The following is a 25,055-nucleotide window of genomic DNA, read 5'->3' as shown; positions in this document are numbered from 1 at the left end:
TTTCTGCAACTGTTCTGTCTGAAGTTTAGTCTTTAACAAGTGAAATGCTTTATTGGGTTCAAGAATATTCCACTTCTTTGCTTTAATAAACTCCTGGGTTGCTTTGGCTTTATTGTCCATCTGTATTATGAAACGCTGACCAATCAGTTTGGTTGCATTTGGTTTGATTTAAGCACACAGTATGTCTCTGAAAACCCCAGAATTCATCCGGCTGCTTCTGTCCTGTGTCCCATCATCAATAAACACTAGGGACCCAGTGCCACTGGCAGCCATGCATGCCCAAGCCATCACACTGCCTCCGCCATGTTTTACAGATGATGTGGTATGCTTTGGATCATGAGCTGTACCATGCCTTCGCCATACTTCTTTCTTTCCATCATTCTGGTAGAGGTTGATCTTGGTTTCATCTGTCCAAAGAATGTTCTTCCAGAAGTGTGCAGGTTTTTTAAGATGTTTTTTTTTATCAAAGTCCAATCTAGCCTTCTTATTCTTGAGGCTTATGAGTTGTTTGCACCGTGCAGTGAACCCTCTGTATTTACATTCATGCAGTCTTCTCTTTATGGTAGATTTGGATATTGATACGCCTATATGCTGGAGAGTGTTGTTCACTTGGTTGGCTGTTGTGAAGTGGTTGCTCTTCCCCATGGTAATTATTCTGCCATCATCCACCACTGTTGTCTTCCGTGGGCGTCCAGGTCTAATAGTGTAGCAATTTTTCTTATTTTTTTTATTTTTTTCGCAGATAAAGGATGGCTTGTTTCACCTGCATGGAGAGCTCTTTTGACCGCATGTTTACTTTTCAGCAAAATCTTCGAAATGCAAGCACCACACCTCAAATCAACTCCAGGCCTTTTATGTGCTTAATTGAGAATGAAATAATGAAGGACTTGCCCACACCTGCCCAGGAAACAGCCTTTGCTCAAACTTCTAAACCCTTCATCCAATTTTAATGTGTATACCCTCAAATGAAAGCTAAAAGTCTGGACTTTATGTCCATGTCCATTATATAACTATAACTTGAATATGTTTTAGTAAACAGATAATAAAAACAAAATTTGTGTCAGTGTCCAAATATATATGGACCTAACTGTATTTTCCTGTTCCCTGCTGCTCCGGTTTGGTGCTCTTGTGCTGTTCATTAATCTTCGGGTCCCTGGCCTGTTTACTTCTGGACAGGGTAAGGACAAGGTCACATGTGCCAGCACAGCCAACAATTGGCCACAGCAGTCATGTGTCTTTGAGGCTGCAGCAGTGACCCCCTCCTTACGCTGTCCAGAAGTCAACAGGCCAGGGCACCAGATCGGAGCAGTGGGGAACAGGCGAATATTCTTTTATTAGGTACCACATGCTTGGGAAGGGAGTAAATGGCCATAATCCTCAAAAATCTCTGTCTAAACCAGTGGCCCGAACTGCAATGTATGAGATTATGTTATGTGATGTACTGGGCAACACTTGAAGATGATTGGTACAATCCCCTGTATAATACGGTACATTTAAGAACACTTTAAAATGACTAGATATACACTCTATTGGTTGACTTACTTGAGCTGGAATTCAGACTTCCAAACTGTAATCCTCCTCCAAGGCTAGATCCAAATCCTCCACCACCAAGGCTTATGCCGATGCCACTGCCAAGTCCGGAACCAAGGCCAAGCCCTAAGCCACCACCAAGGCCACCACCAAGGCCACCACCAAGTCCAAGACCTCCTCCGAGACCATATCCTAGTCCTCCTCCAAGGCCACCACCAAGGCCTCCACCAAGACCAGCTCCACCACCTCCTATGGATGCAGCTCCTCCGGTAGAAGATTTGGACATCTGAACAGTGATGCCACTTCCAGAGCTAAGTCTGCAAGACAGAGAAACAGAGCATTAAATACAACATCCAAAAATCAGTAGAATATAAACATGAGTATTAAAATAATAATAATCAGCTAACTCATTGTGTTATGTGCAGGGCCTGAGACACAATGGTTTAAAGAACAGCAAAGAGAGGATCCTGTTCCACCCTCTCCAGCCTCAAACTTGGCATAATGTGAATGCTTAGCCAGGATTATTAAATAAGGAAAATCCAGTGGTATTTTTATGGAAACTGGGTGGGGCTGGGGAAGACCCAGCGGTCATGGTACACAATGGCACCAATGACAAAGTCAGGGGGAGATAGAAGGTCCTGAAAAATGATTTTAGAGAACTAGGAGAGAAGCTCAAGTTCATGACCTCCAAGGTAGTGTTTTCAGAAATAATGCCAGTGCCATGAGCGTCACCAGAGAGGCAACGGGAGCTTAGGGAGTTAAATAAGTGGCTCAGAAGCTGGTGCAGGAAGGAAGGGTTTGGGTTCATGGAGAACTGGGCCGACTTCTCGGTTACAGTAGGGATGGGCTACACCTTAATGGGGAGGGTGCAACTGCTATGGGGGAAAAATGGTTAGATGGCTGGAGGAGCTTTTAAACTAGGATCTGGGGGAGGGTGGGGGGGGTCATACTAATAAGGGTGTATATAGTGTAGATAAAGAGTGGGATATAGGAGGGGACAGTGGGGATTTAGGCTACATTTACACTTGCGTTCAGAGCGGATCCGTCTGGTGTCCACACAGACAGATCCGCTCCTATAATGCAGACGTTTGGATCCGTTCAGAACTGCATTATAGTTCAGAAAAAATTCTAAGTGTGAAAGTTATTCAGACGGATCCGTCCAGACTTTACATTGAAAGTCAATGGGGGACGGATCCGTTTGAAATTGCACCATATTGTGGCAACTTTAAACGGATCCGTCCCCATTGACTTACATTGTAAGTCTGGACAGATCCGTTTGGCTCCGCACGGCCAGGCAGACACAAAAACGCTGCAAGCTGCATTCGGGTGTCCGCCTGCTGAGCGGAACGGAGGCCAAGCGGAGCCAGACTGAGGCATTCTGAGCGGATCCGCATCCACTCAGAATGCATTGGGGCTGGACGGATGCGTTCGGGGCCGCTTGTGAGAGCCTTCAAACGGAGCTCACAAGCGGAACCCCGAACGCAAGTGTGAAAGTAGCCTTAGTGGGGGCTGGGGTTAGTGAGGAAAGTAGGGAGAAGACTCGGCAGAACTGTAAAACGATGAAAAATAGAGCCGCTGGTAACAAGAACCTGTTACATACAAACATCAACCAAGATAACCCCAAAATCCTGGATATTCACTTTACAGGTAATAGTAATTGAAAATGTATTTTCACAAATTACAAAAGTCTAGCTAGCAAAATGGGGGAGCTGGAGGCTATGGTACTAGAAGAACACATAGATGTAGTTGGTGTGGCTGAGACATGGTTGGACTCTTTGGATGACTGGGCTGTTAATATTGAGGAAAGACGGGGTCAATAGAAAAGGTGGTGGCGTGTGCCTGTATGTGAGGAGTGATCTGAAGACAAGTGTGAAAGAGGCAATTGGTGAGGATGTTGAAATCTTATGGGTGGAAGTTCAAAGGGATATAAACACTGAGAAAATAATACTTGGTGTAATTTATATACCCCCTAACATCACAGAGGAGATAGAAGCTCAACTGTATAACCAAATAGAGCGGGCTGCACAGGCTGGTACAGTGGTCATAATGGGAGATTTTAACTTCCCAGACATTGACAGGGGTCATGGTTCTGCCTTAACAGCAAAGGGAAGAAAATTCCTCAACTTGCTGCAGGACAACTTTATGGGCAAGTTTGTAGAAGCTCCCACTAGAGGCAATGCTCTAATGGATCTGGTAATTTCTAATGATGCAGAGCTTGTTGGAAATGTTACTGTTCGAGAAACACTAGGTAATAGTGACCACAATATAGTTATATTCCCCCTGAACTATAAGGAGCAAACTCTGTCCGGCAGAGCAAAACCACTGAATTTTAAAAAGGCTAATTTCCCTGGGTTGAGGGCAGCATTTCAGGGCATAGACTGGGAACAGCTACTGTCACATGATAATCCTGAGAATAAATGCTTTAAATCCACATTGAGTAATTGCACTAAAAATGTATTCCTTTAAGTGACAAGTGTAAACGGCTAATATTAAACCCCCATGGCTTACAGCTACTGTAAAAAGGGCAGTAAATGACAAAAAGGGCATTAAAAAAAACAAATCTGAGGGGTCAGCTGTAGCCTTTGATGTTTACAAAGGGCTTAAAATCTGTAAAAAGGTGATAAAATTTGCAAAAATACAAAACGAACAGCAGGTGATAAAAGAGAGCAAAACAAATCCCCAAAAAATCTTAAAATATATAAATGCTAAAAAAAACAAGGTCTGAGCAGGAAGGGCCCCCTAAATAATGGTAAAGGGGGTTTAGTCATTGAAAATAAGGAAAAGGCAGAGTTACTAAATGTTTTTTTTTTAGCTCTGTATATACAAAAGAAGAGAAAGGAGCTGATATCTGTGTTGCTGAGGCTGTTGGTACATCCAGTAATATACCGGTACTCAATTGGCTAACTGTAGATATAGTCCAAGCTAAGTTAAATAACGTAAATGTGAACAAGGCTCCGGGTCCAGATGGATTACACCCAAGAGTTCTTAAAGAGCTCAGTTAAGTCATTGCTGTGCCCCCATTTATAATTCTTAAAGATTCTCTAGGTACTGGTACAGTGCCAAGTCATTGGAGCAAGGCAAACATGGTGCCCATATTCAAAAAAGGATCTAGGTCCTCCCCAGGTAATTATAGACCAGTTAGTTTAACTTTTGTTGTGGGAAAAATGTTTGAAGGACTCTTAAGGGACTATATAAAGTAGTATGTGACTGTAAATAATATTATAATTGATAACCAACAAGGACAGAAGTTGTCAGACTAACCTGATTTGTTTTCATGAGGAGGTGAGTAGTATCTTGGACAGAGGGGCGGTTGTGGATGAAGTGTTTCTGGATTTTGCAAAGGCTTTTGACACTGTCCCTCATAGACATTTAATAGGTAAAGAAGGGTCTATAGGCCTAGAAAGTATAGTTTGTAATCATATTGAAAACTAGCTGAAGGACCGTGTCCAAAGAGTTGTGGTCAATGGTTTCTATTCAGAATGGTCCCAGGTTATAAGTGGTGTACCCCAAGGTTCAGTGATGGGTCCTCTATTATTAAATTTATTTATTAATGATATCGAGGACGGGATTAATAGCACCATTTCTATTTTTGCAGATGACACTAAGTTATGTAGTACTGTACAGTCTAAGGAAGATGTCCATAAACTACAAGCTGACTTGAACACTCTGAGTGATTGGGCATCAACTTGGCAAATGAAGTTCAATGTGGATAAATGTAAAGTTCATCTGGTAGTAATAATCTTTGTGCTTCATATGTCCTAGGTGATGTAACACTGGGAGAGTCACTTATAGAGAATGATTTTGGTGTCCTTGTAGATGGTAGATTAAATTAAATTAACAGCATACAATGTATCATCTGCTGTTTCTAAGGCCACCAGGATATTGTCATGCATTAAACGAGGCATGGACTCGTGGGGCAGGGATGTAATATTACCACTTTACAAAGCGTTGGTGCGGCCTCATCTGGAATATGCAGTTCAGTTCTGGGCACCAGTCCATAGAAAGAACGCTCTGCAGCTGGAAAAAGTACAGAGGAGAGCGACTAAACTGATGAGGGGCATGGAGGGTCTTAGTTATGGAGAAAGATTAAAATAATAAAATGTATTTATTTTTGAGAAGAGAAGTCTAAGGGGGGACATGATTAACCTATACAAATATATAAATGGGCCATTCAAAAAATACGGCGAAAAACAGTTCTATGTAAAATACCCGCAAAAGACAAGGGGGCACTCCCTCCAACTGGAGAAGAAAAAGTTCAGTCTCCAGAAGCGTCAAAGATTCTTTACTGTAAGAACTATGAATCTGTGGAATAGACTTCCTCAAGACGTGGTCACAGCAGAAACAGTGGACAGATTTAAAAAGGGTTTAGATGAATTCTTAAAAGTAAACAACATTAATACTTATGAAAACGTGTAGAAATCTGAGTCTTACTACCTTCTGGGATTCGCCTTGATGGACTTACAGTATGTCTTTTTTTAACCGTATTAACTATGTAACTATATAAGATTGTAATGTGCTACTTGGATAGGGGTGGCCAATATGGTTACCAACTAATCTATAGAACTGCTGACTAATACAGTACCTCAGTCTCCAGAACCCTGGTCCATTGCTCTGGAGAAAGGCTTTAGGGTGCTGCCATACATAGTTTTTGGTGCGCACTTTTTTTTACTCAAATAAAAAAAAAATCAAAAATAACCTGACTTTATGCATTTTAGTACTGTTTTTACAGTTTTTGGCCAAATAGTGTGTTTGAGCACCTACATTTTTAATGGTGTTTTTTCCCACCTTGTGCGAAAGTGTTCGCCCCCCTGTAATGTCACTTCCTCTGCAGTATGCAAAACAATACACATTGACACTTGTGTTTTTGTGTCTTATTCCAAGCAGGACAAAAAAATCCAGTAGAAGTCTAAGGGATAAAAATTTAAAAAAATAAAGGAGAAAAGTCCTACCCAGAACGGGCTATAATATAAATATACTTCTATGTAACATCTACAGCTGGTGTTTTTATGCCTAAAAAAACTGAAAATGCAGCAATAAAAGAAAAGAACCAAAAAACGCCAAATAAGACTATATAACTCCAGCCTTAAAGGTGAAAATTACGTCTTCTCTTTCTATCTTAGGAAGAGGGGGAAGGGGGGTTCAACTGGAGACAATTTGTCTTTCTACCAGAGTTTTATGTTAAGCAAATGAATGTGTTTGTTCTGAACTATAAAGCAACTGATGTTATTTTCGACAACCTCATTTATCACAACCCCAGAAATTCAAGGTAATTAGGCACTCTACCTCATAAACAAAGTGAAGATGTTTGTATTCTGAAAAGTGGCTCAAAAGCAACACACATTATTGCTGCCCTAGATACATACACCTGATAGATAACAAGGAAAAAGTAGAACTGATCCAAATGTGAAATGATAACAGATTTGGATACACTGAGGCTGGGGCTATACCTCAACGTAGCAATTTTGATTGATTTTAACCCTTAGATGAATGCAGCTGTATGTACAGTGGAAGTCAGCAGTTTAAATATGCTGCCCATTCGCCATAGCTGTCAGGTTTCTGCTGTCTCATACAGCAGTCATCTGAGGCTAATGTCTGTGATCGTCGATAATGACGATCATAGACATTTAATCGCTCAGATGCCTGGTCAAGTGTGACCAAGGTATTTGAGCACACCAAATATAAAAATATATAAATCTTTATTGGATGATTTAAAAACAATTAAAAATATGGAATTGGAGACCCTCAATCAATATCCAAGAAACGTCTCCACCCACAGCACAATTCAGGATAAGAATTTTAACAAGAGGTCCATGATACCATACAAAAATAGCAAATTCCAATACTACTCCATGATTAGAAACACAAACAAATGGAAGTTATTACCACAATAAAAAGTCACATGTGCAAAAATAATGTAAGAAAATAAAAATATGACCTGGTGAAAATGTAGGAGCAATGTGTTCCTGCTTCAGTAAGAGCTTCTCCTTATCCAGATCGGGAAAGTTGTTGTCTGATGATGATAGGCTGGAGCCTGCTGGAGGCTCTGATGCCTATCACAGGTATTTTTCAGTACACGTCTGTAGATGGCAGCACTGCACTGGAATATACTGAATTCTATATTGAGTAATGAATCAAATTCCATTACTAAATAGAAATGGCAATCTAATAATTGCATGGTATAGTCACTTAGGGTGACAAAAAAAGGTTTAAAAAGTTAGAAAGGCTTATAAAATTTGAAAGCTAAAAAAATATAAAAATTCTAATCATCCCCTTTTCCCAAAATAAAAATAAACATCATAGACATCACCGCGTCCGAAAAATGTCTGTACTATTAAAATGTTAAAATATTTATCCCATACAGTGAATTGTGTAATGGAAAAAATCAAAATGGACAATTCGCCATTTTTTTAATCATTTCACCTCCCCAAATTTTTTTTATAAAAACTGATAAAAAAAACACGTGCCAAAATGGTACCAATAAAAACTACAGAGGGCTCTGCAAAAAAGCCAGCCCTACACAGCTCCATAGACATAACTATAAAAAAGTTATCAGGGTCAGAATATTTTTTTTAATTATTTTTTTCCCGCTTCCCACTACATGGTTTGCAACATTAAAAGGCCATTAGAAAGTAAAACTTGTCCCGCATAAAAACAAGTCCTCATACGGCTATGTGAATGGAAAAATAAAAAAGTTATGACCCTGGGAAGGCAGGGAATTAACAAAAACTAAAAATCCTCTGGCACTCAAGGGGTTAACTATCGACACAGTATTGAATACAAGTTAGTTTACTGATTTGGACTACAGCGGTCGCTCAACAGCTCAGTTAAATTAAAAGTACTACAAAAAATTGAGATGTAGTTCTAGCCTAGGGCTGGCGCTGCACCTCGACTTTTTGTAGCACTTTAAATGATTTTAACTATTGAGCTGCAGCCACAGTCCAAAGCAGTTAATTGACTTGCATGCTATCTCGTGACCTGCGGGTGTCACCCGACAGTTAAAATCAATCAAAAGTTCTACAAAAAGTCATGGCGTACCCCAAACCTAAGCCAACTTTTGGTATTCAATACTTAAAAATTTTAATACAGCTGAAGGTATCAGGTCAACAGAACTTGGCTAGGTTGGATTCACACGTTGTGCAGTTTTGGTTTCATTGTGTTTGCAATGTGTGAACCTAGCCTAAGTGGTTCGGGAGCTTGCAGTATGGATGAATCCTGTTTTCACACAAGACCGCATGTATTTTGCAGTCTGCAAAACACGGATCCGCAAAAAATACGGATGATGTCCGTGTGCATTCCGTATTTTGTGGAACAAAATATCTGGCCCCTAATAGAACAGTCCTATCCTTGTCCGTTATACGGACAATAATAGGACATGTTCTATTCTTATGCGGAATGGACATGTGGACATACAGAAACAGAATGCACACAAAGTAACTTCGTTTTTTTTGCGGTCCCATTGAAATGGTTCTGCATAAGGTCCGCAAAAAAACAATATGCGTCACGAAGTGATGTGAGAGGGAACACCACACCGACAACAGGAGGGAAGGGAAAGGGAACTAGGTCTCAAAGCTATGGAAAGGGAAACGGACACAACCTAAGGAAACCCTAATCCTAGCCCTGACTCCTATCCGTATGAACGGACCTTGAGGGTAGGAAGGTTCATACACTGGAACCTAAGACCCTGAATTGCCCTGGAGTAGTGTTTGGGCTTAAGACAGCCTGTCCCTTCTCATATGAAAGAACCAGCGTCTCCCTGAGGCCTAGTATCAAAAGACAGAGGGGAAACAACAAAATATAAAAGGGAAGTAACACTTAACTTCTCAAGTAAATGGAAGAGCAGGAACTCAGAAGAGGACCACACACCAGCACTTCCACTACCAAACTGAAGCTATCAACCGGATAGCATGATGGGTGAAGCCAGACTAAATAGAGGAGTGGGAATGACCACTAAGCTACACCTGGTCATTACCACCAACAACACTGAAAACAAGTGAAACCAAAGAGGCTGTCAGATCACATCACATGGAGCCAGTCTCTTAGATCTTCTGACACCTGTCACGTTAGAGATGTGTGCATGAGCCCAAAATCCTAAGGTTTATATCAACTCGAAAAACAATTCTTATACTTTCTTTACATTAATGCTCACTTTATACACCATGTCAATTTTAGATCCAGCCGTCTATGATGGTTAATTTCCTAATATATCTGTATGATCAGTGCTCTATTTTTATGATAGACAGATAGCTCAGCATTCCCTTCATTGCCATTAAATTAAACAACAAATTCTGGATGCCGGCAGCCATCACTAGAGGGAGCTTAGGAGCTTTCTGCACACTGTGTCATTGTTGAGTTCATTTTATTAATAGTATGCAGTGAGCTCCTTCTAGTGGTGGTGGAAGGCAACCTAAATGTAACCGATAAATGTAATAGCTATTAGAAAAACAGAGCTCCAATCACTATACAAAAAAAAGACCAAAGACATTTTCGACCTATTTAAATGCAAGCAAAAGGCAGGACATTTGCTTCAAGCAACAGCTGACATGACCTTTTCACAAATCTTAACAATTCTATGTATGGTGAACTTTTTACATAAAGACTGTAGTAAAATATTAGTTCAGCAGCTTATAATGATTTTTACATGATGGGGACATTAATAATAGCAGAAACTAATGTCTGATATTTGTGAAAGAGACTGCATTTAGATTAGAGTTAATTAAGTCTGGCTTATTTTTTTTTAGATATAAAAGACCCGTTACACCGCACACAAAAAGAAGAAGAAGAAGGTTACCAAGACCTCTTCTAGTAATTTCACTGAATTTCAAGAACTCTTAACCTTTCCTGACATTTTTCTTTCACTCTGATTATCAAAGTTAGTTGGAAGCTTTCTAGTTTGGAAGGAATGGTGCACATAGCTATCCTGTTCTGTAAGAACCAGATAAAACTTAAAATGTATCTGTACTTTCAAAAAACTTTTGATGTGTTACAGTGAAATATCAAAGATTTAGATTGGTGGGGGTCTGAGTGTTGGGAATGAGGAAATAGAAACACTGCCTCTTCTTGCTGCTGAAGAAAAACTGGAGACAGCTCATAGACTTTCTATTGATCCTACTTGGAATCCGAGGAGAGAGATCATTCTGTCTGAGTGCTTCTGCAGTACGCCAGAGTACCCCAGTATCTGCAAATGGTTTGTTATATATTATATTGTTATGTATTATCATGTTGCATATTATGTCCAGTATAGCTATGTATGGATAGCACAGCCAGGGTTAACAGTCCTGGCTCAGCCCTTGTAAGAGGTTAGATGTGGGCTGGTCCCACCCCTAACGTTAGGAGAGTCTAGACTGGAGTGCCGGAGAGAGGAGGCAAAGTCCATGTGCTCCTGCTTCTTAGGCCCAGAAAGATTCAGAGACTCAACGATCTCTGCATGATCTACAGAGAGAAGAAGGAAAACAAAAGAGAGAACTAGAGAAATTAGAATCTGCATGGCTGAGCATTAAGGTAACCTGCTACCAAAAGCTGAGGAGACTTTACTGCTGTGAGGGACACCGTTAATACACCCTTTACATTTGGACATGTCCTGGTCAGACATGCCTTCAAGGTCTTTTATCCCGCAGTGGACACTGCATCCATTATTGCACATGTACTATTGCTCGCCATAGATTCTGTTGAAAAAGACTTTAGCAAGATAGAGAGTAAAGAGGGCCATAACTCCCATCCTTGCCTAAATCCATACATAGTTATCTGGGATAGATTTGCACTGTGTACAGTTGGAACCGTGTCCACTATTAACTATCTTGGATGTACTACAACTCCCATTTTGCATGTAAGAGAGATGTTTATTCTTCTATCTTTGGCCTGGTTTTCTGACTCCTACCCCATTTGCCGGCCATTGTACTCCACACGCCCTTACAGACACTTAACATCATGGAAATCCTAGCTAACATCAGGTAGCATCCCCAGAATAAGGGTGTGCCCAGTGGAAAGAAAGGAGGTGTCCTCCTATCATTGATCCATCCCTAGGAAGCATCAGTGAGAGGATAGCCATTGTGATAAATTGCTGCGGCCTGAGCTTCTACCACCCTCATCCTCCACTCTGACTCCTACTAGGCCTGCAACACATCTGTTTCTTCGTTTTAGGGATTGTGGGGGTCTCAGCATTTGGATCCTCACCGATCACAACTTTTCATATCTTACTATGATATATCAATAGTTTTTGAAAGTACAAGGTCATTTTTAACGCCTCGCATAACAAAAAGTGGGGTCCATGAAACTAACATATATGTGCAGCGAACATTTACTGAGTCAATCGTCTCAGGGCAGTTGGTATAGTTCATCAATACAGCAAAAGCAATAATCCAGATGTTGGTTTAACTGGAATTCCTTATAACAGGTCTGGCAATTGTCAGTTGAGGAGTTCTCTAATGCTGTTACTTTACAGGCAAAGAATGGGTAAATTTGCATTAAGTCCACTTTCTAGCACTCAGGTACTAAATATAATGGTTTCCTTACTTCATATTGAGCAATCCAAAAAGGGCGTTCTCCCACGTGGCAGGCAAACTCTCTGCTACATTATTTGATGCAGAATGCTCTCCTGAAATATTCAGGTCCACTATGTCCCAGAAGGCATTTAGTGGAAAAGGACAATTCTGCACACTAATTATCCAGTTGTGTCCAGGTACCAAGTCCCTCCCGGTCACTGGTGCTTGTAAAGTCCCTTGGCTAGACTCAGCTCTAATCTTCACTAGACTTGCTTTATATCCAAACTTAGACTTATTGTCTTGTGCTGGGCTGCAGTAAACACTTGGTTTGTCCTCTCCAGGCTTTATCAGGGCCCAGAGGAAAGAAAGGCAGCTACATTTTGGACTTTGCTCCTCATCCATAAAAGCGGTATTCTCATCACGCAGTTTTATACTTACCTGCTCCCGGTGCGCTGTCCACTTCCTGGTTTTGGCAGGGGGCGGTCTCCATCTTGATTGAAGTCTTCTCCCGGCCGCGCCGCGCGCTGGACTGAACGCGGATGCCAACTCGCATGCGCCCTGGTGACTTCTTCCTGGCAAGTATACTATACTGGCCAGGAAGAAATCACCATAGCGCATGCGCGGCCTCGGCGTGCGCTTTCGGGACTGCGCTCGGCCGGCTGGGAGAAGAGAATAAGTAGTCTGCGCAAGCGCGGCCACCGCGATTCCAGAGAAGAGCGGTGGCCGTAACCAGGGGAGACGGAAGACAACAGTCAGGTAAGTATATGTTCATTTTCTTCTAAGGGGTGGGAATTAGTTAATTAAATATATTTAGAAAAATTATCACTGTTAAATCATTAACAGATTTAACAGTGATCATTAAGATGGGAATACCCCTTTAACTTCCTTCTCCTCTCTCAACTTGAACTACTTCCTTCCACTTCCTCTTACTCTCTTCCTACTCTTCCAAGTCAGCAAACCCCAAGCTATATATAGTATGTGGCGCCAGCACCACCTAGGGGCGAATAGTTGTAATGACAATGCCAGCCTGTATTAGGATAAGCAATACATTAAATACATTAAATAAGACAGTTAGCAACAAAAGATTAAAGTGCCGACATATAGCAGATAGTGGGACACTGAATATGTAGTTGGGGTCCTTACTCTGCCTTCTTAGATGGGCAAACACCTTAGATAACTGTTGACTGAAGTAATCTGTTTCAGTGGGTCTGGACAACCATCTAATGTGTCTGTGGGCCTCCAGACTCTCTCCAGGTGCCTTCATGGGAGATAAGGACCAGGCAGCTGGATTTCAAAATGCCTTATCCTTTACTTCTCAAAAAGATAAGCCACTGCCAGAAAGTCTGGCAGTAGCCTTGTCTCCTCTCTCCATGCACTCTTAGCCTGAGGGACAGACTTTAGGTAAAAGCTACCTAATGTGTATGGGTCAGCTTTGAACCCCTACTAATAGAGGTATCTCAGACATTCTTGACATATCAATATACCTTTTAAGAGAATAGACCATTTTGACATAACTCCACCTATCAGGAGAGGCTTACAGAATGAAGAACTGAACCTCAACTATTTCACTCACAATGGACTTTAGTGGAGAGCTGTCACCTCATCGTTTAGCCTCTGCTTAGACGTAGCTGCCACCTCCGGTTTATAACACGGGCTGCCATTTTCTTTCACTCTTATTAAAGTTACATGAAAGATATCTAGTCTGGAAGGAATGGTGCACATGGCTCATTATCTCGAGAGGTGGTGGTCTCAGAGGTGGCAACCATTTACAGTTTATCCTAGGCCATGGAAAACCCCTTTGAAGAGAACCTGTCAGCTTGCATTCTCTATAAAATAACACATTTAGATTATTTTTTTCTTAGAACCCTGTCTGTCTTTCTTCTGTTATTCCTCCTGCAAATGTAAGAATAAATAGATAATTATGGTTTATCATTCCCAAGGCAACAGGGTGTGTCCCTACGATGACTCGTACGAAAGAGGCACCCAGACCAATAGACTTCCAACATTAAAGGGGTTGTCCGTGCTTTTTCATATTGATGACCTATCCTCAGGATAGGTCATCAATATCAGAATAGTGGGGGTCCGACACTCGGCACCCCTGCTGATCAGCTGTATGAGGAGACGGCGCTCTCAGTGTGCACATGCCGTCTCCCGTCTCTCTTCCTGCTGCTGTTGTATGTCTAAAGAGAAAAGCACTTGCATATGAATCTCTGTATCAGAATCGAGACAGACATAAAGAATTCTACTGAGCCTGTCTCGTGCAGGAGGGAGAGCACGATATCTCTCCTCATTCGAGTGATCGGTGGGAATCTCTGCACTCAGACCCCTGTGGACCTCCTATGTCCCGGGCAAGGACAGCTAAAGCAGCTCTTTAAGAATTAGTAGTTAAAAGGGGTTAATTACCGAAATATAAATGCGGGTCAGAGGATCACTTACACACTGAAACACATGGAAGATAGCCTCTATGTAGGGCAGCCAGCAGTATATTACCAGCAATTTACTGATCGGTACAAGCTCTGTACAAATGTCACCCCTGAGAGCCACAAGCATCCGCTCAAGTGTCACTTAAAGGAGGGCACCGCATCTTCCCGGGCATCCTTCCGTCATGCATCCCCAGCTGAGTTATTTTCTATTACTTCATTGCAGGGACTTAAGTATATTTATTCCTCTGCTGTGGAAATGGCTGTAGTGCCAGGAAGACACCAGTCAGCACATGATGCATCGGGCCGCCCCAAGCTCTGCTTCACGGGTAATATTTTACTGGAATACAGCACGGTTATATTTAGCAACCCATTAACAAGTGCGCAATGAAGAAACACATTAAAGCGAGGGTCGTGTTTGATGCAGAAGCACTCCGATGTTTAGAGGAACACAGCAGAAAATAAAGAGGAAATGCAATCCATGCAGCAGAGGGGAACCGGGTGATGCTTCCCTGTATGGGTATAAAAGGGGCCAGATGTTGAGAATAGGCAATCTGGTCAGAGCAGCAATTTTTTGGGAAGTCTTTGTAAGGTGGAGTGGTGTACAGAGAAGAGAGCAGGCCCCATAGTAAAGATCAAAATGGGCCCATTATTATGGTGCCAAGGGCCCATGACCCTCGGGCCAATGCCTGACTTTCTTGTTGGCTGGTGTATTCCATCTGGAGCATTGCTCCCTGACCTCTGGCTCTCTTACCATTGTACAACTACAACTCTCCACCTAAGCATGCTATAGGGCGGCTGTTAGGGTATGCTGGGAGTTGAAGTTCTGCAACAGCTGGAGACCACTGTTCTGGAGCAAGGAGTTCTGTGTATGTTCTTCCACCCAGCAGCAATGAAGATCAGTCCAAGCAGGGACCCATAGCAGCTGTATGGCCTGCCTAATGAATGTTCACCCTTGAATAAAGGGGTGTCCTAACTCCGAGACATATATAATGATGAACTATCCTCTGGATACTTGTTACAAGAGTTCAGCTTGGGCCCCCCTTCCCTCAATGCTTTGTGGCCAGGGGCAGGGAAGCACCTAGCCTTTGTGCTGCCTGAGGCAAAAAATTTAAATGGTACCCCCCCCCCCCCATACCAAATTCCCTTCCCCTTCCCTCCAGCCAGAGGTGTAACTTGACCAGCATGCACTTTCTATAATGCTGGTGTCTTCTTATGTGGCGCACAAGGGTCTTTGGGCACTCTCAGGTTCCTGGGCCCGGTAGCGACTGCTATCTCTGCACCCCCTATAGCTACGTTCCTGGTCATAGGCCCAGAGTGCCAATCTGTCCCCTTATCTTACATTGTGCTGCAGCTCTTTTTGTTCAGATTGGCTGCTGTGTATAAGCATTAGCCCACCACCAGGTCACCAGGAAGTTAGTGCTAGAGGTCGTTTCCAGTACAAGGAAAAAACTCTAAATAAGAAAATTACCACTGAGAAAAAGAGGAGCCGGATCAGTGCCGAACATGTTCTGATGCAAATAAGCATCAGTAAGGTGGATGGTCTACAGACATTGCTTGCACGGATACCACCTGCAGAATTACTGTGCTACTACATTACTGTACTATTGTCTTAATCACAGCCTTTACCGATTATGCAATTTCTGAGGTTGTTTTTGCCTTCAGTTTTTTATGGTCACCAGACACTTTTGCCCTCAGTATATGAAAAGAGCTTTTACCTCTTTGAGGAACATCTGCCATTCTGCATTCTGGTTTCATGGCATAATTTTGTGGCAAAGAAAGCAAAAAAGACAGATAGACACAGGGGTGGGATTCAAATTTTTAACAACAGGTTCCCTACTCAACTGCAGACACGCTGCGTCACGACACATGTTTACATATACATACACCATATATATGCGACACACATACACACAAATACACCATATATGCACTACCCACACCCAACTTTTAAAAAGCCTAAGGAGCTAAACTATGGAATGGAAGCGCTCATCTTCTCCTGCGGCCGCCAGAGCAGCGGATTGGAATTAAGCCGGTAACGCGGTTCTCCGATCCGGCTGTAATTTTAACAACTGGATCTGGAGAACCTGAGGGAACTGACTGAATCCCATGCCTGGATAGACAGCCTAGACCTGACTGTCGCTGCAGTTTAAAGCACTGTCCCCTGAGTGTGGTCTGACCTTCCAAGCAGTTCACTTGTGTAACGCCCAGAGTGGCATTACCACCTTTGCACCCCGCTACTGTCTTTAGTGGTTAAGCTCATGTTATCATCATATTGCAGCCTATTGCATTAGGATGTTTGCCCTAAAGCACAAACACACGCCGCGCGCGCGTGTGTATGTATGTATATATATATATCTATCATATACACACACACACATATATATATATACACAAATACACTAAGGGGTATCAGGGTACATTATTATACAGGGGTAATATAACTGAGGAGGGCTATCAGGGACATTATACAGGGGTAATATAACTTATATTATAAAAGTTATATTACCGCTTTATCATGTCCCCTGAGATAGCCCTCCTCAGTTATATTGCCCCTGTATAATAATGTACCCTGATACCCCTTAGTTTTACCCCCTGTATAATTTACCCTAATCCCTCAGTTATATTACCCCCTGTATAATGTCCCCGATAGCCCTCCTCAGTTATATTACGCGCTGTAATTTACCCTGATACATAGAAACATCGAATGTGTCGGGAGATAAGAACCATTTGGCCCATCTAGTCTGCCCAATATACTGAGTACTATGGATAGCCCCTGGCCCTATCTTATATGAAGGATGGCCTTATGCCTATCCCATGCATGCTTAAACTCCTCCACTGTATTTGCAGCTACCACTTCTGCAGGAAGGCTATTCCATGCACCCACTACTCTCTCAGTAAAGTAATACTTCCTGATATTACTTGTAAACCTTTGCCCCTCTAATTTAAAACTATGTCCTCTTGTAGCAGTTTTTCTTCTTTTAAATATTCTCTCCTCTTTTACCTTGTTGATTCCCTTTATGTATTTAGCAGTTTCTATCATATCCCCTCTGTCTCGTCTTTCTTCCAAGCTATACATGTTAAGGTCCTTTAATCTTTCCTGGTAAGTTTTATCCTGCAATCCATGTACCAGTTTAGTAGCTCTTCTCTGAACTCTCTCCAAAGTATCAATATCCTTCTGGAGATATGGCCTCCAGTACTGAGCACAATACTCCAAATGAGGTCTCACCAGTGTTCTGTACAGCGGCATGAGCACCTCCCTCTTTCTACTAGTAATGCCTCTCCCTATACACCCCAGCATTCTGCTAGCATTTCCTGCTGCTCTATGACATTGTCTGCCTACCTTTAAGTCTTCTGAAATAATGACCCCTAAATCCCTTTCCTCAGATACTGAGGTTAGGACTGTATCACTGATTTTATATTCTGCTCTTGGGTTTTTACCCCCCAGATACATTATCTTGCACTTATCAACATTACCTTTTAGTTCCCATATTTTTGACCATTCCTCTAGTTTTCCTAAATCCTTTTCAATTTGGTGTATTCCTCCAGGAACATCAACCCTGTTACAAATCTTTGTGTCATCAGCAAAAAGACACACCTTACCATCGAGGCCTTCTGCAATTTCGCTGATAGAGATATTAAACAATATGGGTCCCAGAACAGATCCCTGAGGTACCCCACTGGTAACAAGACCATGGTCTGAATATACTCCATTGACTACAACCCTCTGTTGTCTGTCCCTCAGCCACTGCCTAATCCATTCAACAATATGGGAGTCCAAGCACAAAGACTGCAATTTATTGATAAGCCTTCTGTGTGGGACAGTTATATGATACCCCTGAGTTATACGGTATCATATAATTGATGGGTATCAGGGTACTTTATGCAGGGGTATAAATGAGGAGGGGTAGCAAGCAGCAGGGAACATACTTTATGCGTTAACTTAACGTTATATAACTAACTTATATGGGGGGTGACTCTCAGCCAGGGCAGAGTTCCAGTGGCCTAGTGTGGGTTGCCAGCACCTGAGGCAAGCCAAGTATCCCCCCCCCCCCAACTTGTGGACATGTCCCTTTTTACAGATAATGCAGTAGATGTCACCTGCAGTCCTATGTAACACCAAAGATAACACAGTGATAACTCTCTGAGTACAGATAATGTAAGATATATTACCTGCAGTCCTATGTAACACCACAGATAACAATGATAACTGAGTACATATAATGTAGGATATATTACCTGCATTCGCGAACCGTCCCGGCAGATGTTCGTCCATCACTATTCTTTATCTCTCAATTCAACTACCCCCTATTTGTCTACTTCGGAGCCAATGCCTGGGGTCCAGTCGTATCCAGGTAGGAGCACAATAAGACAAACATTAAGGGACATTGTAGGCCACCCTATACCACTCGGCCTTTCCTACACCTGGGTACCACCTACACCAAACATCTTATAAGGCCCTAGGTCGTGGTGAACGTTGCACTTGTCACATGCTATGACAGACTATGGAGGCCGTAATGTAATCAGTCACGTTTTGATTACCCGGCTTTTTTTTTCTCTCGGGTATATTTTTCATGTTCTCTCAATCTCTGCTTATTTTTGGCTGACGTGTCCCTCTCTACTCTAAATTGCTCTTCTAAATAATTTAAGATGGATTAGTCCAGAATTCTTCTAGACGGCATCAGGACTTTGGAGAAATGCTCCGTTCAGGCTATTTTTTAATATTCCTTTTTTTTTTCGACAACAGATTTAGCCTGGCTCTATTGGTATCCAAATCCCAGGTTATAAAGACAGGCGGCTGTGTCATTCCCTGAATGGCTATAACATTTATGATAGATCATCTATACACTAGGGTCGCCCCAGCGAAAAGGTGACTACTATGTGGGTTGCAGCATTTGGTGATTTTATTTTTAATTTTCCATGTCAATATCTATATTAAACCAAAAAAAAACATAAAATCCTGCAGTTTTTGCACTGGCCACTAAGCCTAATAATAGGCGACACTTCTTGGCCTGTACAGTTCTCTTTTCAGCAGTCATCTTCATATCTTTACTCACAGGATTACAATGACAGATATCACCTCTGTATAGATAAGACAGGATCCACCATTGACAGTTGTGATATCACAGCTTATCTACTCCCTCCTGACCTCTGCACAGGTCACAGAGCATGCCTAAAAAACTCTCCCATAGAAGTCAATGAGGTCACCTCCCATCTGCTGTGGTTATAGCCCATGGTGGCTGCTGTAAATCATAGCTCTAGATGCTGTTAAGAACAGCTCAGGCAAGATGGCCGCCCCCATAATCATGCTTAGAAGTAGAAATAAAAAAATCTAAAATCAGAAAATAATAACAGATTAGAAAAAAAGTATATGTGTCACTATCTGGTTTTAACTGGCAGAATAAACTATTCTATGACACATTCCCTTTAAGTAATTGCTACCCCCTGCACAAAACTGTAAATAATTTGTAGCTGTTTTCTTCTAGTGGTCTTATTCCTAGGGTTTCTCTGTTACTAGAGCCCCCAGTCAGCAGCAAGTGTTCAGATTTACTGCAGTGCCCCCACAGGTGACAAAGAAATAGGACACTGTCTGTGTATTGCATAGCCAAGCCGGGTCCTCTAGATCAGTAGACGCCCTCTTCTCTGGCTAATATTTGAGGGTTGGGAATAGGTGAGCCCTCTATAAATATAGGATTAATTACCGGTATAGTGTATTTGAAAATTAGAAAACCCCACATTACTTCCATTGCAATGTGGCAAGGAAGACATTGTAAAAAGTATAGCATACTTTTTTTTGTATATTAAAAATAGTGTGGTACCGCGTTTGTCAGAAAAATAATTATTTAACATCACAAGTTTATTTTTGTAATGTGAAGCTCTGGTTTAAAACATTCCTGAGTTTTTAAAAAAATGCATAATGGCTGTGCTTCTTTGTACAATCATAACGTGTTTTTTTTTCTTCCCTAATGTCTTTTTCAGTCATATTATTCCCTTTTTCAGCTGCACAGCTAGATACATTTCTCCCAGAAGCAGGGCCGTCTCCCTTCTGTGGAATCTGCCAGCACTGTACTGCTATGACTTCCATTCCTTTATTACCCACTATGTTTGTTTTCAGGAAGAGGGAGAGATCACACTTTCAGAAAGGCAGGAGGCTCCTGTGATATTCCGGAGCAGTGTAGAAGCAGTTGTTTTATCAGGCTCAGGATCTCAGCTATCTGTGACATGCCTCCATTTCCTGTGAGCCATGTTCTGAGTCTTTGTTACTAGGGAAGGATCTTGCCTAACAACAGACAGTGGACTGCAAATTAGTGACCATGACTTTACAGCTTTTTTTCAGGTGGATGCAGGCAGATTTTTTTTTAAATGAAGTTATTTAGAAATTTTCTAGTTACACAATTCTCTATTAAATGAAAGGAAATTATGTGAAGGTAACTTAAAAATGAAAATTTGGAAAATGAAAATTTAGAAATAAAATTCTGGAAGTATTTTTGAGGTATTTCCCTAACATAATAAAATGAGAAATAGTATTAATAATTATATAATATTATCCCTTCTATTAGTCATGCATAAGATACTGAAGGAGATTTATAAAAACTGGTGTAAAGTAGAACTGGCTTAGTTGCCCATAGCAACCAATCAGATTCCAGCTTTCATTTTTCACTGCTCCTTTGAAAAATGAAAGGTGGAAGCTGATTGGTTGCTATGGGCAACTAAGCTAGTTTTTCATTTACACCAGGTTTGATAAACCTCCCCCGCTGTCTGTAGGGTAGCCTGTGTCCACCAGCCTACTAACAGTCTGCAGACGTTGGCAATTTCCACCATAGAGTTGTATGACGTTTCTGTAGAACTTCAGTAGAACTTTACTTGCCCCCAGGCCACGACATCCTGGCTGATGGGGCCTGATTAGGAGTCCAGCTTCAGTCGCAGATTCCTTTATATTTGCCTCCCCCCCCCAAAAAAATAGCTCCATTTTGATCTCTAATTGGCGGTTATCCAACCTTTCATGTCAAACACTAAGGAGAGCAGTAGGACCATGCAGGGCGGCTGGGATCACAAATCTGGAAATAGTACAAAAATGCTTTATTGGTGCTTGAAACGACGCGTTTCAGGATCGTGCTGATCCCTTTATCGGTGCAATACACCATAACCATATACACAAAGATTCAGTTTAAAAAGACAAGTTGGCTGTAAGTGACGGGGCTGCACAGTAGGGGGAGACTAAGGAAGCCCCTCTGGAGTGATGGAGCAGGTACAGCTACTGAAAACTATTACATGAAATGGAGATAGGGTAAATTAAATTGCAGCTCCGTCTTTTACTGCCAAATTGTCTTTTTAAACTGACATTTGTGTGTATTTTGATGGTGTATTTCACCTGATGAAGGGATCGGTACGATCCTGAAATGTGTAGTTTCAAGCACCAGTAAAGCATTTTTGTACTGTTCCCGGAGTTGTGATCTTAGCCGCTATATTATCCTGCTACTCTTATTCTTGCAAATTCCAGACCTATCCTTAGTGTAGGACTGGGGTTCCTTAGGCCCACCAGAGGAAATTATTCTCAGGGCCTACGCCGTATATCATTCATAAATAAAGTCCAACAGATTTTTAATCAAAGAAATAGGCCCTAGTGGCATGTGATTATCTCCAAAGGCAGCTCCAAAAGGGATTTTCCTCCTGGAACTCTGGGGCCCACTATGGCTTCAGAGCCTGGGTCCACTGGAGGATCCTCTGGTACTCTGGTGGGCCAGTCCGACCGGAGGGGAGCGCGCAGCAGCGGGTACAACTCCTACATTCTACCCTATAGACTGTTGTTCCTTGAGCACAATGACTTAAAGGACAGCTGTCAGCAGTTTTGTACCTATGGCACTGACTGACCGGTTACATGTGCACTTGGCAGCTGAAGGCATCTGTGTTGGTCCCATGTTCATATGTGGCCTCATCGCTGGGAAAAATGATGTTTTATTATATGCAAGTGAGCATCTAGGAGCAACGGGGGCGTTGCTATTACACCTAGAGGCTCTGCTCTCTTTGCAACTGCTGCTCCCTCCTCACTTTAAATGACAGGGCCAGGTGTGATAACGTCTAAACTGCCTGGCCCTGTCAATCAAAGTGCAGAGGGCGCAGCAGTTGCAGAGAGAGCAGAGCCTCTAGGTGTAAAGGTAACACCCCCGTTGCTCCTAGAGGCTCATTTGCATATAATTGTTTTTCTCAGTAATGCGCTCACTTATGAACATGGGACCAACACAGATGCCTTCAGCTGCCCCTCACCTAGGGACAATTGTTTTTCACTAATGGTCCTGCCTATGATGCTCTCCTCCTTTTTTCCTCATGCCAATGTCTAATATTAGGATTAGAGTGAACCCTTTAAATCCAGGGCCTTAAATCGTGACATATCCCCAGATATTTTACTGCATTTCTCTCTGTCGAGTAATACAAGCTGCATTGAATCTCGCCTGGTTCTCCTGTCCTAAATTTACTGAATAGTCACCTTGCCTGATCTGTCCAGGGTCTGATTAATTCGTCCTATTCCTACCGCATGTTCCTGGGCTGTTTGGGGCCAGCTCTCTAATTTACAGTCTGCTACACTCCGTTACTCAGCAATACCGGCTATCAATCAGCGGGGTTCATGGAAACAGCTGTTCCCAGCGAGGCAGAATATCAGGTCAGGGAAGGCGGCAGATTGTGAATGAACGCAGCAAAGACCGCAGAGCAAAGACTGCTGCAGGCTATAGACCGCCATTTAATACCCCTGCACTTTTAACAAGGGCCGCCTCTGGTAAAAGGCACAGACAACAGCTGACGACTAGTGTGCGGTATGACCTGACATCACACGCCAGGCTCAGAAGCAATGGAAATCACAGATAATAGGATTTCTATAGAAAAACCACGTGTCTAAGAGAAAGCAGCCCGATTCTGCAAAAAATAAAGTAAGTGGAGATGCCGACTATACAATGCCCTCTGGGTACATCCTATAATTGTTTAACACTGGGAGCAGGAACCTCCAGCTGTTCTAAAACTACAACTCAAATGACTGAACTTGTAGATAATAAAGGGTAGGTATTACATATATGTCACTGAAGCTAGTTTAAATACCCTTAAAAAACGCCACTTTTAAATATTGCATTTAAAAAGTATACCCACAAACATATAAACAAATATAGATAATTGATAATAAAAATATGACCCAATAGCAGGGCTGGGACAAGGTCCAAGTGCGACCCCCCCCCAACTGGTGGAGTCTTTACTAAATACTTGCTGTTGTAATCACCCATAAATATGCACAGTTTAATGTACCAATTAACTATAGCTGTAAACAAATGCACAACCTCTTAGATCCATATAAAGATAGAAATAAAGTGCAAAAACAAGTCATATAAGACAATAACCACATAATCTTAATATAAATAAACATAATCCTCTGTGGAGGACACTGTTATGGGGGGATCTGTGGATGACACTGTTATGGGGGGATCTGTGGATGACAGTGTTATGGGGGGATCTGTGGATGACAGTGTTATGGGGGGATCTGTGGATGACACTGTTATGGGTGGATCTGTGGATGACACTGTTATGGGGGAATCTATGGATGACACTGTTATGGAGGGATCTGTGGATGACACTGTTATGGGGGGATCTGTGGATGACACTGTTATGGGGGGATCTATGGATGACACTGTTATGGATTGTGATTCACAATGGATATTGGGGGCCAGCAAATTACAAGGAAGTCAGCGGTGGGGGGACGGAGGGATGATGATTAATAACATACATATCTAAATGGCTGGGGGGGGATTGAGGGCTTGACTTGAGTCATCTACTGATCAGAGCAGTAGAATTGCAGGAATAAATAACATCTAAATGTCTGGTGGGGTAGATGGGGGGTACGGGTAGATGGGGTGGTAGGACAAGGGCTGATGGGGGAAGGGGGGCTGGGTTAGATCATCTAACCCCCCCTCCCCCCACCAGCCCTCGACCCCCCCCATATACCCCACCAGACATTTAGATGTTATTTATTCCTGCAGCTCTAATGCTCTGATGATCACTGATCAGTAGATGACTCAAGTCAAGCCCCCCCCCCCGCCATTTAGATATGTATGTTTGTTATTAATCAAGTCAAGCCCCCCCCCCCCCCCCCCCGGGGCGTTCCTTGTAATTGTACCCCATCCAGAACCCCATCAGACCTCAGATCAGACGGAAAAGAATATTATCTTTATTTAAGAACTATCTTACTTCACTTCAGGGCAGACTCTCACGCCCTATCCCTGCTGGGGCCTGGCCGCTGGGTCGTGTCACAGTGCTGTGCTGCTGCCCGCGCTGCTCCTGGTCTCCAGAGGGCGCACATGTGACCTGACTGTGTGCAGCGCGTCAGGTCAAAGTGCGCGCTGTACGCAGCCAGTCAGGCAAGCACTGAGCAGAGACCAGAGCAACGGAGCGGCCGAGCCAGGAGGCGGAGCTGGGAGGGAGCACTTAAGTCAGTGCCAACCGCTCACTACTCCCTCCGTCCTCCAGCGCGGCCGGCAGCCCGGCAGGCGCGGCAGCGACGTGGTCTGTGGCCTGCCTGCCGCCCAGAGGCTGGGAAGATGGCCTGCCCCTGAGGCTGGAGCCTCCCCAGCCTCTGTGTCGGCCCGGC

General features: G+C 42.7%; 1 protein-coding gene and 1 long non-coding RNA gene across 2 annotated transcripts in view; one reads left to right on the top strand and one right to left on the bottom strand.

The window, feature by feature from the left end:
- LOC120994006 (thread biopolymer filament subunit alpha-like) overlaps positions 1-25,055 on the bottom strand; it is a 41,065-nt gene that overhangs the window by 2,388 nt on the left and 13,622 nt on the right. Inside the window, exon 10 of the mRNA XM_040422467.1 lies at positions 1,543-1,847. Coding sequence (XP_040278401.1) covers positions 1,543-1,847 — 305 coding nt within the window. The remainder of the gene's footprint in view (positions 1-1,542; positions 1,848-25,055) is intronic.
- Positions 11,202-23,296, top strand: LOC120994180. The gene is made up of 3 exons (XR_005777350.1): positions 11,202-11,307; positions 15,797-15,806; positions 23,287-23,296. It is a non-coding gene; the product is annotated as an uncharacterized LOC120994180 (long non-coding RNA).

Source organism: Bufo bufo, chromosome 3, assembly GCF_905171765.1.
Source record: "Bufo bufo chromosome 3, aBufBuf1.1, whole genome shotgun sequence".
NCBI lineage: Eukaryota > Metazoa > Chordata > Amphibia > Anura > Bufonidae > Bufo > Bufo bufo.
Note: the sequence above shows the minus strand (reverse complement) of the source record. Positions and strands in the feature narration are given on the sequence as shown.